The sequence below is a fragment of the Geospiza fortis genome, unplaced genomic scaffold, assembly GCF_000277835.1.
Source record: "Geospiza fortis unplaced genomic scaffold, GeoFor_1.0 scaffold194, whole genome shotgun sequence".
Classification (NCBI taxonomy): domain Eukaryota; kingdom Metazoa; phylum Chordata; class Aves; order Passeriformes; family Thraupidae; genus Geospiza; species Geospiza fortis.
This window is the reverse complement of record NW_005054322.1, coordinates 5,468,046-5,487,064: the sequence shown is the minus strand read 5'-3', so window position 1 is coordinate 5,487,064 and position 19,019 is coordinate 5,468,046. Positions and strand designations below refer to the sequence as shown.

Genomic DNA, 19,019 nt, shown 5'->3' with positions numbered 1-19,019 from the left:
AAAAAAACCTTTTTTAACAGCTTTCTGTAAATTCTCTGTGCACTATGAACTAGAAATGAAGGCAATATATAATGAATGCTTGTGTGGATTTGCATCAAATTTTGAAACAGACTGGTGCTTTCTTGCTAGCATTGGAGCTGAGGGCTGAGAACTTTGGGATTTCTTTGAAAGCTGCATGAGAGAAAATGAGGACATGTGGACTTAACTCCCTAGAATTTGGTGTGCTAATGGAACTGTTTGCACAACTTGAGTCATTGCTTTGGGGATGTTTTTCCCCTTTTTGTTGCTGCAGTGCTCCAGGTGAAATGAGGACTTTGCTTGTGCTGACAGTGGTGTCATCAGGCGGGGATGTATCAAAATTTCTGGAACTTGCAATTACTTGTTGCGAATCTATCTGTTCAGGGCTTCTGTAGTTAAATATTTGGATAAGCTTTCTTTTTCTCACTAATCTGTGTGAAGTATCCGGATGCAAAAAGAGCAGCTAGGATCTTCTGAATGCCTTGTGCTGTCCTTTAGGAAGTTGTCTCATTTTTGTTAAGGAGGTATTAAATGTGTGTGGAAAGAAATGTGCCTATATAGAGTGAATTGCCATTGCTATGAAACCTGAATTTTTGTTTCTTTTAAGACCTGTGTATTCACAGATTTAACTCTCTTTCCAGCTCCATTTACCTCTCAATTCCCCTTTACCTGGAAGTGAGTTGACTAAGGAACCCTTTCGATGGGATCAGAGGTTATTTGCGTTGGTTCTTCGTTTGCCTGGTATCACAGCACCAGAATCAGAACAGATGACAGGGGTGCCTGTGGATGACTCTGCTATCACACCTATGTGTGAAGTCACAGGAGGTGAGTGCCCTTGTTTCCTTTAACAAGTCATTGCTTTCCAAAGTGTAAATTAATTCAGTTTAGTTCAATTAATTGTGTGATTCCATGTCATGGAATAAGGATTTCTAAGTTCTTGCAGTTCTTGTAAAAATTCTTAAGACTGTTAAAATGAAACTAAAGAGACTTATAGCATTAAAGCTACAGACAATTAAATGTAGCCTATCTTGGAAGAATGAATCTACTTCCTTCAGAAATGTTATGTAAGAGAACTTCCTTTTTTCTACTACACCTTGGTATTGCGATTAGAAATTGTAGTAATTGAGTCTGTTCTGCAGTACAGTTTTGGTTAATTCCTGTCACACCATGGTGTAAAAAAGCCAAAGCGAAGGAAGTGGGTTGTTTTAGGTTTTTTCCCTCCAGAGCACACAATGCCTCTCAGAATGCATAATAACTCTGCAGAATTGATACTTTTCTCCGTTACAGATCATATTGTTAATGTCTTAGCAATTATATTCCAGATCAAATTCAGGCATTGAGTTAATTACATTTTAAAAATATTCTTCTAATGCATCAGAGAGGATGTGATAGAGAGGAAACAAAGGGCTTTGAAAAGTATTCCAAAATGATTTGGTTCCACTGCTTTCTGACTGTATGTAGGCTGTACTGGCGAGTGCTTTGACTGAAATTTGTGGACAGTTTAAGTGTTGATGTCTGTCACAAGGGGGAGCCCATTTTCCATGAATTCAACCAAGAATTTGATTTAGTCATTAAGGTCTAAAATACCAACATTTCCAATGAGGCATTTGTCAGTGCTTCACTAGGCTGCCTTGCTGCTTAAAAAAAGAGGAAGTGTTCAGGAAAAGCTTTAAATCAGTGATCCATACATAAATCAGTGTGGTGGTTGAACAGTTTTCAATGATCCAAGTTAAAATAAGGGCAGAAACACTGAAGAGCTTTAACCCTGACTGTTTTTTTCTAGGTCGATCATATTGTGTGTGCTCTCCAAGAATGCTGAATCAATGTCTTGAGTCATTGGTGCAAAAAGTGCAAAGTGGAGTGGTAATAAATTTTGAAAAAGCCGGACCAGATCCCTCACCAATTGATGGTACTTGAAATTTTTTACACTGTGGTATCAAATAACAGGGATGACTGTCATCAGTGCAACTTAGCGAACTTAATATAGTCATTGTCAAGTCAAAAGGGAAGCTATTGCAATTTGCACCACTTAACCACAAAAAGGACCTACCTGTTAGGTCTGAAACTTTGTAGTGTCTCAAAATACTGGCTATAGCTGCCAGACATTCTGCATTTGGTCAAACCACTCAGGTAGTCTTAAATGCCTTTCTTCATGTCAGGCATAGTTAAAGGGATTTATATGTTTAAAGCAGTTTTCAACCAGTTAGAAATGTAAATAACATTATATGGAAAGACCTGGGCTTATCCTTTTTTCTTCAGTGTATTAAAGTGGCTAGGAGTTAAAATAGCAAATACACCTGCGTGGCATTAAATTCTCATTTTTAATGGCTTAGCTAGGTCTGTCTTTGGATGTTACTGAGAAGGTTGTGAGTTTTTTAAAATTTTACTTTGCTGCAATAAAAATTCCGGTAGTATTAGTCATGTATGACTTCTTTAATGCTTGGATTTGAAGGTTCTGTTAATGACAATGGAGGAAAAAGAAACGTTATCATGAAGGGCTCTAGCCTTTCTAGGCTTTCATCCTGTAAACATTCGATGCTTATTTGGTTCTCAGTTTGTGTTTCTGCAGACATGCTTACTGACAACTATCTGCTATTCTTAGAAATAATATTAACTGCAGGAAGGGATTCCCTGGGTTTACAAATCTTTAACGCTTCACAGAATTCTTTAATACTCTTCTTGAGTTTTAACACTATTTTGACTCAAAACCTTTTTCTTCTGTAGATGGGCAGGTGGAGATATCCAGACCCTTTGGACCCCAACCTTGGCACAGCTGTCACAAACTTATCTATGTCAGACCAAACCCTAAAACTGGGGTTCCTATAGGTCATTGGCCTGTTCCTGAATCCTTTTGGCCCGATCAAAATTCTCCAACACTGGTATGTACTGAAGATAAAGGGTTTGTGCATGCAGGAATATTCCAGTATTTCCTATTCGGATTTTTTTTTTTCAAATCTTGACATATGTGTTGCATTGTAGCAAATGTGGAAGCAGTGTGACCCAAGGAATGATGCATGCAAGCCTATAAACTGCTGATGAGGGAATAACAAGGGGTTTTCTTTTTAGTAACTTTGAAGCATTAGGAAACTGCCTGTAACAGATTTTTGACCCAGAACATGTATGTGTTTGTTTGAACCCTGTTAAATATCAAATGGTGGCACTTGGTAAAAGCCTATCAAATTCTATTGCCTCATAGAGGTTATTAAGAAAAGATAGTATGATATTGACAACTTGAATCCCTGTGGTAGTTCTGCTTTCATCCTAGGAAGTGAATATAATTTTGTCTGCTGTTGTGCAGTGTAGCCACACCTTCAGTTTATCCAAACTGAGAAAACCTTATTTTTAAAATTAATTTATTAAGAATTAATTTGTTTGTTCCTTTTCACAAAGGAATGTATGCCACTGCCTTTTTGTCTGAGAACTAGTCATGAGTATAGTATAATGCATTTTTGTGTTTCTGTTTATATTTGAAATCATTAAAGTAGAAATCCTGCAGTTGTGTAATGGTTACCTACATTTCATGATGACTTTTGTTAACTTCTTCTGGGTTTTTTGATATGAAATGGATGTGCTGACTAATACTCCCTGAACTTCTAACTTCTCATAAATTTTATCTCTTGGTTAGAAAACAGATGAAGTAGTTTGAAATACAGGTTGTTGATGAGTGTTTGAGTATGAAATTTTAGTCATATTTACAGGTTTTGATATATTTGGCATCTGTGGCCACATTGATTAAAGGATGTGGATGTCCTTCTGAACTGAAAGCATATATGAATAAAAGTAGATTTTCTGTAGTCATTAAAAAAACCAAGATGTCATTATGTAGTGGATATTTGAAGGCTGTTCTGTAGGAAAGCTGGTCCTGTGTATTCTTTGTAATTGCTGTCAGTAGCATATCTGCCTCCATTTCCTGTGTAGTCTGTACAGTTTGCTACTCCAGATCTTGATTAAGATTGGTAAAATACATCTTGCCAAGTGAAGAGTTGTTGAATGAAATCTTTGAAAAGCCTGCAGTTGACTTACTCAAATGGCAAAAACATGAGATTTTTTTTCTGTTGTAGTGTGTATATCTCTCATAACTATAAAGCACTGTCATGTACTGAATTCTTGTTGACATCAACTGAAATTGAGTTGTACCTTCCTCATTCAGTGTTGGGGAGCTAAGTTGCTGGTAGTGTTTCAAGACCTGTATTTCAGCACTGTTCTAACAGTAGTGTTCAAACACAGCATATGTTGTAATCAGTGTGTATGTATGTAGCATATTTTGTCTGCTTAGGAGTTCATAGGTAAATACTTTACTTTGCCTGCCTGTTACCTGATCCACAGTGGAGTGGTCTCAAACAGTCCTATCATGAGAACTTAAGTCTTCTGTGGCTAATGACATCACCAAGGCTTTCTTTAATTTATATGAAAGTCTGCTAATAATTATGCTGGCAGATCAACATGTAAATGGCTGCTTCAGCTGCTCAGAGGTAAAAATAGTTCTGCTGCCCAGCAAAGGATTATTGGACTTCTCAAGTCTGAGTAGTCAATGTCTTTGGCAGCCTTTTTATTCGTAGTCTGACCTTGGTGGCTTGGTCAGAAACTCCACCACAACTATTTATTAGTCATATTCTTTGAAAAGAGCTGTTCTTTGTCCATTTGCTTGGGCCTCCTGTTTGGTGTCCAGTTGGAGACCCCTCCTTCCTCGGGGTGGAGGCGCTCAAAGCAAGACCAGCTCTCTTGACAGATGACTTGTTTGGGTGGCTTATCCTAAATGAAGAGCCTAGAGCTTAGACATAAAAGAATTGCTTTCAAGGTGAAATGGTATGATGGTCCAAGAGACCTTTTGTTTCTCTACTTCATCTTGTGTATTTGTGAGTTACCTTTTTGTAAATAGAGTAAATGGATGGAGGCTTCCCAGTTGAGCTCTTACTCAGATTCTAGTGACCTTGGGGAAAAGCTCAGATTAAGTACAAGAGCTTGTATTCCTCCCTTCAATGGAAGGTGTAGAGCTCCAATTTTCATCACACTGAAAATCGGCTCTCCCTTTTGGCAAAGGAAATTTCAAGTTGTTAACTTACAGCTGAAACTTGAAACACAAAGGCGTTTTTCCTGTGATTAGTAAAAAGATTTTAAAAATCCAAACACTGAAATTTTTAGAATTGAAATATTTTTTTCCTCAGACCTAGTTAAAATGTGAGTTTTTAAAGTTTGATTTTTTCTGAATTCACGCTACTCTTGATCTTTATAATTGTTTGAATTTTGTAGCTGTTAAATTTGCCAAGAAGGAAAAGCTCCTGGCAAAGTCAGCAAATGCAGAAGTACAGCACCTGCTTCTGTAGGGAATGAAAATGGACATGTCTCAGAGTAGCACTGAGGATGTTTTTTGTCCCCATTAGGACTTACTCCCATTTGTTCAGCTTTTGGGTAAATGCAAGAAGTCTTAGTTGCATATTGCTCTAGATTTACTATGTGAAGTAATTGTCATTTATTTAGAAAACAAGATTTCTTCAGAATAAGACAGTAGTAACATCATTAATTGCTTAGGACTCAACAGTAAATGAATCCTGTATTGAGTAGGTTCCTTAAATACATGTGTTTTCAAAGAATCTGTACTGCTTCAGTTGTCATAGCACAAATGCATTTTAATTGTTGTGCAGCCTTATTAACAGTGGAATACTTTGTTTAGCCACCTCGCACATCTCATCCTGTGGTGAAATTTTCCTGTACTGACTGTGAACCGATGGTCATTGACAAACTGCCTTTTGATAAATATGAATTAGAACCTTCACCACTGACCCAGTTTATCCTGGAAAGAAAATCCCCTCAGACCTGCTGGCAGGCAAGTAGAATGCATGCTGAATTGAAGTGTATGGAATGCTGTTTTTCATATATTTTATTCTATAATCAAAATAGAATGTAAAGTTTCAGAACAGAATACCTGGAGTGTAAATCCAATGTAATGTGTTTTATTGCAGGTGTATGTGAGCAATAGTGCAAAATACAGTGAACTTGGTCATCCTTTTGGTTACTTGAAAGCTAGTACAGCGCTGAATTGTGTGAATTTATTTGTAATGCCTTACAATTACCCAGTCCTGCTTCCACTGCTAGGTAAATACCACTTTATACAAATTTGTTTATGTGGTAGGTAATTGAAACACTGATATAATCTAAATAGTTACTGCAGTTAATGCCAATATTAATAACACCTGGAGAAAGGTAGAATCAGTAGCTTGTTTCACTTGTCTCCAATTGTCTGGCCTTCGTGACTCAGACTCAGTGTGTAAGATGATTTACTCAATCATCATTTGTAGATATGTTTTGATCTCACTTTCATTAAGAGGTATTTTTCTTAATCTGTTGGCTCAATACCAATTCAATTTGATAATTTTTCAGGTTCCATTTTTGGCTGCAGCGTTAATCTTGTATGTGCTTGGCTTAGTTGTATATATGTTGATTTGTAGATAGTAATTTAATCACGGAGGAATTTGCATTTCTTCAAGAGTTTCTTTAACTAGAATTTTATTTTTTAGAAAAAAAAGATGCAATGCTGTCTAGCCATGCCTTTCATTTTGTTGCTTTGCTTTTTTTTATAACCATTAGATGACTTGTTTAAAGTACACAAGGCAAAGCCTACGTTGAAATGGCGTCAGTCATTTGAAAGCTATTTGAAGACAATGCCTCCTTATTATCTTGGGGTAAGATGACTGTATTAAAATTTCTGGTTTATAGTTGTCTTTCCACTATGGATGTAGTCTATTTTAAGTAGAATGAGTATTAATTTAAGAGAGAATACTTAAACTTCATACATAATGAGTGTTTTCACTGGAGTGCTGTGGGAGGCCTGAGACATGTATGCTATGGAATTTTCTTAATTTCATAATACACTGGGACTATATATATATATATATATTTATGTTAACTGATTCTATATAAATTGAACTATTTTAAAACAACAAAAATTAGGCCCTGAGTGTCTTTTTTTTTGTTGTTGTTCTTCTTTTTGAACTTTCAGAACCTCAGGTTCTATTTGAAATGGGTACAGTTAGTTGAAGTACGTATAAAGTTAAATATGACCATGCAATGTATTCCATGTTTCAGCCTTTGAAGAAAGCTGTGAGAATGATGGGAGCACCAAACCTTATAGCTGACAATGTGGAATATGGACTTAGTTACAGTGTCATTTCATATCTCAAAAAGTTGAGTCAGCAGGTAATGTTGAAGCAAAAGAGCAGTAAAAACTTATTCTAATAGCAGAATAATCTTAAAATACTCAAGTTCAGTGGCTTTGTGGGAAAAAAGAACAGAAAGATCAAGTTAATACTTTCCCAGAAGCAATTACCAAAAAATAATTTTGGTTTTTTGAATTGAAGGAAAATACAGCATTTTGTAAACTGAACTATATAGAGACAGATACAGAAGTACAAGTTGAGGGGTTTTTTCTATTTAAGGAGCATTTTCACTTAGCAGAGAATAACATACTTTTATCCAAGAAAACCAATGTTGTCTTTAAAGATGTGTTAGCGTTTTTCAGGAAATAGGGATTTGTGCTTGATGCATCAGAATCAAAGTGTTCTTTCTTTGGCTTGTGGCATGAAGTGGAAAGTGTTCAGTAAATAAGATAACTGACATAACAGTATATCTAATAATGATACAGATGTAGAAATGTCAAGTTATTGTTTGTAATTGCTGACCGTGTTCAGAAGAGTGCCCAAATCTTTGACTAGACTCCTGCACCAGCTAAAGCATTTCTGCCCTGCTACCTCCACTTTTGAACTGTGCATGTTAAGCTTTGTGTTCAAGATAAAAAAAGTAAACTTGAAACCTCAAGGAACAGTAGTGCCAAGTACTTGTAACTTAGGTAAAGAGTTTTTATGGACCAACTTTTTCTTAAAACATAAGTGATTATTTGAGAAAACAAGTGTCTTAAAGTCTAGAGCATATCCTGTTAAATCATAGTCCTTAGGTAAAGAGTTTTTATGGACCAACCTTTTCTTAAAACATAAATATAAGTGATTATTTTAGAAAACAAGTGTCTTAAAGTTTAGAGCATATCCTGTTAAATCATAGTTATATTGCTCACTAATCTGTGAACTGAGGTCTCAGCTCTTGGGCTCCTCTAAGATGTAATGGCATGCACTGCAAATTGTACTTAAAGCTTTTGTAGCTTCTGATGGGCCCTGCCAGTAAAGACTCAGTATTCTCAGTACATACTCAAATTTTTGAGTAGTCTATAAATTTATGTGAAATTGCAAAACCAAAATTGGCAGTTGTGTTACCAAATTCCTTTTGGCTTCTTTCACTGTATTCTGTCAAAAAGCTGGCATTTATGAATGCATTTAATTTTGGTACAAATCTAACATAATATTGGGGGCTAGGTCTGTCTGGTCAACCAGTTGGTTATTTTCATATATTTGACATTTTTTAATGTTGTGACTATTTATATTGAGCTTTTAAAAAGTTGATACAATTGGGTGACTGATTGCAACTACAGTTGTGGGAAAATCAGTCTTGTGAGAGTTTTGACTGTTCTCTACAGGAACAGCTGAACATCATATGAGTACAGATAGATCTGCAGAGAATTACTAGTCAAATGATGTCATTTTATGAAAATAAAAGCATTGCATGCATATTGGTGCTTAGATACCGTAATGGGCAGCAGAGGAGAAATATGCAGAAAACTGTTCACTATATTTAAAACTGTAGTAGGCATTAAGTAGTTGTGTATTAAGCACTCCTTAAGCACTCAGCCTGGTTATGGTCGTCATAGTGTGTTAGCACATTGTTGAATCTTGTAGGTAGGAATTTAAAATGAATAAGTCTGACTAATCCTTTTAAGAGCATATTGTCAATTTTATTTATTTATTTATTTCAAATTAAGGCCAAAATAGAGTCCGATAGAGTCATTGGCTCTGTAGGCAAAAAGGTAGCGCAAGAGACTGGAATTAAGGTCAGAAGCAGATCACACAACCTGTCTATGGCACATAGGAACGATTTTCAACATCTGCTACAGGGGATTACTGGGGAAATTCCTCATAGACCTCTAGACCTCAATATGAAGGAGTATGCTGGGTTCCAAATAGCTTTGCTGAATAAGGTAAGCACCACTGTGTGTAATGTTGTTATTTTCAATATACTTCCATTGAAATGCTAGATATTGTTTCTTACATGGCATTAATTGGAATTTCATTTACTGGAACCATAGGATTTGAAACCTCAGACATTTAGAAATGCTTATGACATACCCAGAAGAAATCTTTTGGATCAGTTAACACGAATGAGATCTAATTTATTGAAGAGTACTTGCAAGTTCCTCAAAGGACAAGATGAAGGTTAGATAACAGTTTATATTTTGTCTGTCTGTGATGTGATTATTGCTAAAAAACAGTGTAACAAATAATGTAGTTCTTTAAAACTTGATGGATGTCTGCTCTTGGCATTAAACTGCATGGATTTTTTATATGCTTTTTCCTTACCTTATTGGAAGAAAAAATGGTGAAGGCAGAAGATTGCTGATTCACTGCTTTATTCTTAAGACCATATGAGGAGACTTGGGCTTTGACAGAAGGTCCTTTGTTCACTGTTTTTCCTAACTTTCATGGATGTATCTGATAAAATCAGAGGGCAGTTCTGAATGTTATGATCTCTCTCAGTAGAAGTGGATTGTGAGCAGTGGAAAAGTAAGCTAGCTCACTGGGTGCTGCCGCTGTGATTGTTTTTGCCTGTTGAGCCAAGAGCAAATGGTTCAGTAGTCGCTAATTTATTTGTTTACCTTTTTTCTTCTGTCTTCTGCCACTGCTTTGTGACATTTCACTGAAGATGTTGAAATAAGTAGAGTGAGAAGGGCAATGCAGGTGAAAGCTTGTGCTGCCACTACTTAGGTCAGATTAACATCTGTACATTTCACATTACATTATCACTTTATCAGTGTAGTTGTTCTTCAGGGAGGAGGATTAACTCACGTTAGGATTTTTTTTGTGTGTTTTTTTCCGGACCAAGGCTTGGCAAATAAAACTAGAACAAGTTTAAAATCAGCTCCTATGGTTTTTTTAAGAATTTGGTGATTTATGGTGATCAAAAGTCACACTTGCTCTGGGAAAATGCTGGTCTTGACAATTAAGTTTTGGGTTGTGAAAATTGGACAAAGTTATGTCAAAGCTGTGTGCAGCATGACATTCCTACTTCGCTTTAATATATCTTCTGTTTGTAGTAATGTTTTATTTCTAATTTGTTCCTAGTCTGTTTTGCCATCCATTCCTCTGTTGTAAAGTTGGGACACATTGGAAAACTAACATCTGTGCATGACACCTTTGGCTTATTTGTTGTCAAAATGATAAATCCCCAAGACATGTACTGATTCCTTTCAGCAAGTCTCCTAAGTGTTATAAATACCAGTTAGGCAAGAAAAATGGTGAGCTTTGTACAGATGTTTTGTTAATGCATTTGATAAGTCTGAACACTGGAGATATGAAATGGATATAGACTAAATTCTCATAATGTGAGCAGTACTGTGTATTAATTAACTCCTCTGTTACGATAGATCAAGTTCACAGTGTACCTATAGCACAAATGGGAAACTACCAGGAGTATCTAAAACAAATACCTTCTCCACTCCGAGAACTTGATCCTGATCAGCCACGAAGGCTTCATACATTTGGCAATCCATTCAAATTGGACAAAAAGGTGACTTTTCTGTAAAGCTTTTTAAAAAATGTGCTGTTGTGTGTCTGCTACTGCCTGCATTGTTCTTTGAGTAGTCGATTGGAGAAACCCTTTCAAATACTTGTAAAAGAAATGGCTGCAAACTGTCTCAGCTGTTCTTCTATCAGTAGTATTTTATGGAGGACAGCCTTTATTGGAAAACCGGTATTATGTGTCTAAATTGTATTATAACTGAAATATTTGTCTAGAATTTGAGAGTCTTGGCTGTCCCTTTTATCCAAATCTCTTAGAATTGACCAAACTGCTAGTAAAATTTAGAGCTCTTGTGTTAAATATGTGAGTCTCTTTACAATTACTGAAAAGGCAGTTTGGTGGCCCATACCCTTACCTTACTTGGCAGAGTGTTGGATAAGGGCCTTAAGCACATTTATCTGGTCTTGGTTGACAATTTGGAATTCCAAACATAATGGCATGTTGTATGTAACTCTTGCACATGCTAAACATTCTCATAATATCAGAGCATTAATTGTACCTTATGTTACGTGGTTTTGGTGTGAAGCTTAAGAATTCTTCCCGTTAAAATAATTTCAGGGAATGATGATAGATGAAGCAGATGAATTCGTATCAGGACCTCAAAATAAACATAAAAGACCGGGAGAACCAAATATGCAAGGGATTCCAAAAAGGCGACGTTGTATGTCCCCCCTGCTCAGAGGGCGACCACCAACTCTTCCAGTTGTCAATAACCACATTGGAGGAAAAGGGCCCCCAACACCAATTGCACAAGCACAGCCTGACCTTATTAAACCCATTGCTATTCACAAAAGTAAGTGAATCTTCAAAATCTTTAAAGTTTTTTTAATTTATCTGAAAAAACTTTGTGTAAAAAAACCTGCTGGTTAATTTGTGAAATATGGCAATTTTATCCCTCCCTCTTGAAAATAAAGTACTTTAGTGTGTGTCTGGGTTTAATTACAGAGTTCGTATAGTCCTTTGGATGGAAGTCTTCCATATAAATTCTAAGTATAAACAATGTATTTCTTCTTTCCTGAGGAGACAGTGTAGACAATGAGAAGAGTTTTCTTCCTTTGCCTGGAAATTTAGATACTCTAGAAGTATCACAGCATGAAGTTAGTTTGAATTTGCTCTCGAGCAGTGAAATCACTTCCTGGGTGTAAAGCTGAGGGGCTGTATAACTCTCTTATTCACTGGTTAGTACTAAAATAAATTTGGTTGGTTTGATTTAAAGGGGGAAAGACGCCATGTCATAAAACACTCATTACAGGTGGTTTTTCTTTTGTTGGTAGTCCACATAGTAATTTCCTTTTTCATACAAATAATATACCTGTGATTTTTTTTTTTAACATCATTCATTGCCAGGAGATAGTGACAGGCTCAGTGTTATAATCCACAAACAAGTTTTCTTATGCCTGGCATGTACAGTGGACTCTATGAGCTAGGGCATAGTTTTAAGAGTCTAATGCTGATCTGACTCATTGACTTGTATGAAATTATAAGGAATTTGAACCTAGTAATTTTTGTTTTTTCAGCATCAGAAACAAATAATGAAGTTGGAGTTGATGATGTCATTGAGAATCACAATACAGACCCCCTTTCATCAGATGTTTTCCCAAATGCTGTGGATTCAGAGTTTTCACTGTCCTCTTCACCATTCAATTCATTGGATCGACCAACAGCTCATACAGAGGATGTAGGCCATGAACATTTAGGGAATAATTTGAATGTTGATGGGTTTTTGGAGAATCACGAGGAATCAGGTAGTAAAGAGCAAAGTCCAGAAGAGAACTTGACAATGTCTTCACCTAGCAAAGGGAAAAAACCGGTGCACTGCAGGAGTTCCAGAGAGATTAATATAGAGCTAAGAGCACAAATTATGAAAGAGATCCGAAAACCGGGAAGGAGTAAGTATACTGAATTTCTTTCAGATAATTGGCATGAGAGTTAAACAAAGAATTCATGTTAGATCACTATTTTAGAAGTGTACTGGACCATGAGACTGAAACAAAATTAAATTTAAAGCTGAAAAGATTTGTTTTAAAACCTCTGCTAAAAACTTACTGTAGGAGTGATTAAAACATTGCTATACCTGTGTTCATGAAAGTCATGTTTTTTATATCAATACTAGAATTAACTTGATAGGTGTTGGTAATATCATATGGTGCAATATCATGTATTTTTTAATATTTATTCTCATTAAACAAGATGTTCTTGCTACAGTTAATAGGAGATACAGCTTAAAAGTTTACAAACATTGAATCTTGCATTTCACTCAAATCTATTACAACAGATGTCTGTGTAGGCATCTTTTAAATAACTGGTGTTTCTGTTCTCTTGACATTTAAGAATATGAAAGAATCTTCTTTTTGCTGAAGCATGTGCAAGGAAGCTTACAAACCCGACTGATATTTTTACAGAATGTTATAAAAGAAGCTTCAAGGTAGGTAACAGGATTGTATTATTCTTACAAAACTGTACCATGTTGTGCCATGTATAATTGCCAGACAATCATGCAATTGTTTGAAACAATGCTTTGCACTGCAAGTAAATAATTCCCATGAAAGAGCAGAAATGCATAAGCTTCTTGAGGTGTTGTTTGTAAAAGCTTACCTTTTTCCCTTGGATTTTGGCTTAAAGATGTTGGCAACTGTAACTGCCAAATCCCTGTAAATGTAGATGGAAAATGGTATAGAAAGAGAAGGTAACTTTAAAAAAATAATTCCAATTAAAGTTCAGGTGAGTGTACTGCTAATTTGAAAATGTAATGGAGCTGCCAGTTACTTGGAATTAGGCTTTCAGAAATAGCATCAGCTCAAAATCTTGTCCTAAAAATAGTTTTTAAATTCAGGTATGCTCATAAAGATATGTCTCTACTCTTCAGCATACTTCATTCAGAGATAGCGTAGTCCTGTCTGAGACTTTGGAAAAGGAGGTGGCTTTTCTCTGAAGAAGAGTGACTTGATAAGGATTTAAACCCTGTGTTTTTCATCCAGGTAGAAACTGTTCCTTACAGTATCTTTAGACTATCCATACTTAGCCTTCTATATGCTTACTGAGAGGAAGAGAGGAGAAATGTATTAGAACCAGTAGTGCTTGAGTTGCAGGGAATGACTAATTCCAGGATCTTACAGGGATTGTAAATATAACCCAAACTTTGAGGTTTATTTTGGAAACCTCAGAGAATAGCAGCTTCTTATTCTCTAATCTGTTTTGTAGTAGTCATCCTGTGGCATTAAGCAAATTTCATGATTAAAAACAAAATAATTTTAGGAGAAAACCATGCCTCTCGAGGTATACTGGATGTTGGACATTCCTACAGATCCTCTAGCCTTCTATTGCCAGCTTGGTGAGGCGTATAAATTTATGTAGAACGTGCTCTTCCTATAGCAACCATTGCTGTATTGTGCTTTTGTTTGATTGTTACATTGCCTGTCAGAGTTGTTCTGTATGTTGCAAATTATACATTCTTCCTCACTGTTACAGCACACTATAATAATACTGTTGCACTTGGAGTTTGTGGCAGCCCTTAGCGGGGTTGGAATTTTTGTGCTGTAAAATTAGGCTTTTAAGATCACCTGTAGCTCTCATTTCTCTTGCAGTTTCTTTATTCCAGGTATCTTTAGTTGATAATTCTACAAAATTTGGCAGTGGCTGAGTGTTGCTCTTGGAGGCATCAGGGATTGTGGGGAGGTTTGTGATCTGGAAATTAGTGCAGGTACCATGTCTCTATGAGCCAAGGGCATGGACCAGGATGCCTGACTGGAACTAGAGGCTTCTGCTGGGGTTTAGTGAAGTCACAGGACTGAACTTAGCATATAGTTCAAAATATTTTCATTGCTGCTTGTGTTTGAACACACATATGGCTCCCAAAGCATTGGTCAGGAGTGGCTTCTCGGAAGTGCAGAAATGTTGCAAGGGGGAGGGGTTAGCAGAAACAGCTAGGAGTTGTACTTCCTGAGGTAGGGGTGTAAGCAGAGGTGACAGAATGGCCTACTGATCAAATTTATGCAACTGATGTAGAACAGAGGTGCAGAGACTCCAGAGGTGTGGAGTTTGGATGTCTGTATTTTCCTTTAATTTCTTAAAGTTGTGTTGTTTGTCAGGAAATCTGCTTTTGCACTGTATAATGGCTGTTGCTCCACCAGTACCAGCTTTGTTAACTTGGGTGCATCATGAAGGCATGCAAATAATCCCTCAAAGCTGTTGGCCAGCTTTAGGATTCTAGTTCTTTTGATATATATTTTATTTCCGTGCTTCAGAACTTCACTTCTGGAAGCAACAAACTCTTAACTGTCTTTTTCCTGGATTTCTGAGAGCTGAGTGATGTTCAGCTATAATAAACTCTCATAAATGTAGTTTTTTATTCAGCAAATGGAAAAGCAAGTTAGTGGTTTACCAGAATGTTAGGAGACAGTGTATGTATACAAATGAGGTATGTGTATACTTCATCATGCACGGCTCCTGAAGTAATAACTGAAGTTTCCAGAGTTCAGTTGAAGTTTTGTCAATGATGTTTCATGTATTATTTTGTGCATCCATTGTAATGCTTTCTTTTAAATCCAGGTTTAAGAAACGAATGCTGATAGAACAGCTTGAGAGTTTTCTGGAAGAAATCCATCGCAGATCCAATCAGGTCAACCATATCAAGAGCAACTAAGAAACTGCACATGAGAGAGCCACAGCAGGGCACTGCTGTTCCTACTTGCATTCATTTTTGACATGCACTCTTATCTCAAGTTCCTATACCTGAAAGAATGAGAAGCTGCTCAATAAAATGATGAGAAATATCAATCATCCTTTTTTTTCTTCACTTCTGTTATTTTTGTAATGTGAAAAATACTACAAAACCGTTTTTATTTAACTAAATTGAGAACTTCTTGCTCATCATGGACATGTGTCACTTTCCCTCAGGTTCTATTTTTCTCAATCTAACCTTCAAAACTATCACCTCTTAAGGTTGAACTTTGCCAAAAAGTTGCTTTGTAATTTTCAAAAAAAAAAAAAAAGCACATACATGAAACAAGGTAATGTTTTGTATATACAGTTATTTTGGATATATTATTGTAAGTTGTATAAATGTATTTTGAAAAATATTTAAGAAAAGCACTTTTGTTATTCCATCAATAAAATCTCTATTTTAATCTTTGTGTAAGTTTGATTACAGTTTCTATTGAAATTATTTGTTTTCCCTTCCCTTTCCAGAGCTTCTGTGTTCTGGTATCAGTATTAAAGAAGGAAGAGTGGGTTTGTATCACTGGATATTCTGCTCTTAATCAGAATGAGTGAAAGAGAGTTAATGCTGAATTGCAGCTACAGTAGGATATCTTGTGTATTTTGCACTCTTGGTGGCCAGCATAACAAAGTGATGCTTTGTAAGCACATGTGTAGCCATGACAAACCCTCAGGTTTTATTGAGGGATACAGTGCAGTAAAGCAGGGGTCAGTAGCCCTTGAGGAAGGGTGCGCAGAGGTTTTCTGTGTCAGAAGATTTTAGGGGTTTACAAGTATGGGAACAGCCGCAGGGTGCTGCTGCCTGGACACAAATTATCATTGATTGCTTTACTGGCCACATCTTTCAGCTCTGCTGGATGCTCTGGGTTATCTACAAGGCTTTGTTTGATTCAGTGGGAGGTGAATAAAACAGTCCTCTCTGATGCTTTTCTTGGGAGTCAGTGGTTTGCTGTCTCCACCCAAAATCTTTATGGGCCTGGGTTTCTGATGCTTATGCCACTGTTGCTGAACACTTGCCATATGCCAACTTTTGTCAGGATGCTGAAAACCATCCCTCATTTTTCATGATGCCAGTAGTCACATTCAGTGTTCTTCTGGAATGTCTGTTCTATATTGTGTAAAATTCAAAGGCAGTAGAGGTAGTGCTGCTGCCTCTTTTGGCAGTATTTGTTTGGTCACTGAGTATTTCTGCTTCTTTCCTGCTCTATCTGGAGCAGGTTGCCCTGGCACATGGTAGAATCACCATCCCTGGAAGTGTTCAAAAAGTGTATAGGTGTGGTGTTTAGGGACTTGGTTTAGTGGCGGACTTAGCAGTGTTGGGTTAATGGTTGGACTCTATGATCTAAGAAGTATTTTCAACCATAATGATTCCTTGATTCTGTGTCAGTTTTGAAAATGCCTTTCAACTTGGTTTTCTTTTCACAGCATTTTGCTGCTTGCTTGTTACCTTCTATATCAGCTGGGTTATATATATCAGCTATATCAGTCTATATCAGCTGAGGTCAGACTGAATTTCAGTTTTATTCTTAAGCTTTGGACTTCGGGACAGGGAAATGAAATTGTGCTTGAAAAATAACACCACAAAGCTTTCTTGTGGGTTGTTTTCATTCAAATCACCTACATACTCAGCAACAGTCAAGCTGACTTTAGCCATGATAAAGTGGAAGAGAAGGTGTTGGTTCATATTGTTAAACATTTAGGAGGCTGAACCTGTTCCATTTTTTTGCAAATGTTTATTTGGACACTGTCTTTGCTGTAGTTGTGGTGCTGATGATCCTAGACAGCTGTAAGTTTCAACAGTGTCTACAATGTAATAGGGTAGTGGAGATTCTTGGCAAAGTGATACGCTTCAAACTGTGTTTTAATAAATACATACAATGTAGCCTTTAATTTCGTTGGAGGAATGCTCATCACAGGAGGAGCAGAAGTCAGTATATGCATTTAGTGCTCATGATGAAGGATTTGTAACTCTTCCTATAAAAAGTACTGAACCTGTAAATGAAAACAATATTAACATTATTTCAGTTTGGGGCCACATTTTCTAGGTGCTGTACAGTTTAAATACATAAGTTAGGCATGGAGCTAGCAGATCATAGAATTGTTCACTGATGGAAAAACTGACTGCAATTGCATGCTTGTCTTAAAATAATCTAAACATTTCTGTATTAAAAAACACCTTTCCAAATAATTGGTAGCCTAAACCAGGAACCTGCCGAAATCTGAAACTTACACTGAGCAAAACAGAACCTAAGTTCATTGCTTTGTGTCCATATTTTAGTTACAGAAGAGAATGAAATGACTGCCTCAGATTGACTGGATTTGTTTGGTTATTTGTAATGTTACCTTGCCTGTCCTTCAAAGGGAATGTGCTTAAACCTGAAATTCAGATTAAAAAACGCTAACATTTTTCAATTATTTTGAGCAGAACTATGCTATTTTAAGTATTGGAAACATATTTCTACTATTACTAGAAAATTGATGCAATGAATACTTTTGGTCTACATAAAGATTCATTAAGAACTTTATGGGCATAGAAGTTTTAAGCACTTTTAGACAGGTGGATGAAAAATAGACCTTGTTTACCTGTTCAAGTTTTCCATACCTCAAAAACTTGAATCATTAAGTCTGAGCAAATGAAATGACTGAATGTTTTCACTTCTTGCATTAAAAAGCTTGAATTACAGAAATTATTTTTTGATTTTGGGTTGTTTGGAAGGTATGTAGTTCATGCTTCACATAAAAATCCTGTTTTAAAATCAGATTTCCTTCCTCTTTGTATAATTTATATATATGTTGTAAACTGACCGTTTTATTCACCAAAGTAAGTTTGTTCTTGATCCTGAAGAGTCTGTGGCTCATGTTTCACAGGTGAGCTTATTAATGCCTTTTTATTTTAAAATTCTGTATTTGCCAAGTAAAATACTTTTTATTCATTGACTGGCAATGATTGCCAAAGCATATATAAAACAAAATTCCAACCAAGGCAGTAATTTTCTCCTTGTGTGCTTGCACTGTGGTCAAAATTCATGATATGGGTTTTTAAAACAAAATGTTACATACATAGCTATTCACTGACTTAAGAGAACAATGTTGGTTGCTTGGAAGCAGACAAGGGAAATTATTTCTGCCTTTGTGCTAGAACCCAATGTTTTACTGAACCCTGTAAATGTCTGTATGTTCTTTGAAGGTCTAAATGGCTGTGACCCCAGTTATGAGAGAAATGTTTTTTGAACGATTTGTAGGAAAATACTTCAGGTGCAAAATTACTGCATTGTTCAGAATGATAAGAGTTGTTGGATATTGGCCTGATGCTTCAGAGTAGCAAATACCTGCTAAATGGTGAATAATGCAGTTCTTTATTATTGCCAACAAGCTAAAGGGTGTTTTATTCTGGCAGGAGTAACTTAATGTGATTGGATATCTGAAATGAGATTTATAATCTGCTACTGAAGCTAAAGGAGCATTGTGATGCTGCACTCTAAGGCATGCTCTGCAGTTCTGTTTGGGGTTTTGGGTGGTGTTTGTTTGGTGGCTAGGGGAGGTTATTTGCAAGAAAAGAGTTAACAGTTGCAAAGAAACATTTTTTGGCAGAAGTCTGTTTGCTATCA

General features: G+C 36.4%; 2 protein-coding genes across 3 annotated transcripts in view; one reads left to right on the top strand and one right to left on the bottom strand.

The window, feature by feature from the left end:
- INTS6 (integrator complex subunit 6) overlaps positions 1–15,821 on the top strand; it is a 37,071-nt gene extending 21,250 nt beyond the window's left edge. Inside the window, exons 3-16 of one of the 2 annotated variants that reach the window (XM_005420784.2) lie at positions 660–843; positions 1,802–1,927; positions 2,743–2,897; positions 5,690–5,842; positions 5,979–6,111; positions 6,604–6,698; positions 7,102–7,212; positions 8,882–9,097; positions 9,206–9,332; positions 10,541–10,683; positions 11,254–11,488; positions 12,213–12,584; positions 13,027–13,120; positions 15,244–15,686. In XM_005420784.2, the coding sequence (XP_005420841.1) occupies positions 660–843; positions 1,802–1,927; positions 2,743–2,897; positions 5,690–5,842; positions 5,979–6,111; positions 6,604–6,698; positions 7,102–7,212; positions 8,882–9,097; positions 9,206–9,332; positions 10,541–10,683; positions 11,254–11,488; positions 12,213–12,584; positions 13,027–13,120; positions 15,244–15,337 (2,238 nt within the window). In that variant the 3' untranslated portion in view covers positions 15,338–15,686. Of the gene's footprint in view, positions 1–659; positions 844–1,801; positions 1,928–2,742; positions 2,898–5,689; positions 5,843–5,978; positions 6,112–6,603; positions 6,699–7,101; positions 7,213–8,881; positions 9,098–9,205; positions 9,333–10,540; positions 10,684–11,253; positions 11,489–12,212; positions 12,585–13,026; positions 13,121–15,243 lie in introns of both variants that reach the window. The other variant, XM_031056792.1, reaches the window with a different exon arrangement.
- Positions 15,822–17,359: 1,538 nt separating this feature from the next.
- SERPINE3 (serpin family E member 3) overlaps positions 17,360–19,019 on the bottom strand; it is a 16,017-nt gene continuing 14,357 nt past the window's right edge. Inside the window, exon 8 of the mRNA XM_014306910.1 lies at positions 17,360–17,403. Within this exon, the coding sequence (XP_014162385.1) occupies positions 17,360–17,403 (44 nt within the window). The remainder of the gene's footprint in view (positions 17,404–19,019) is intronic.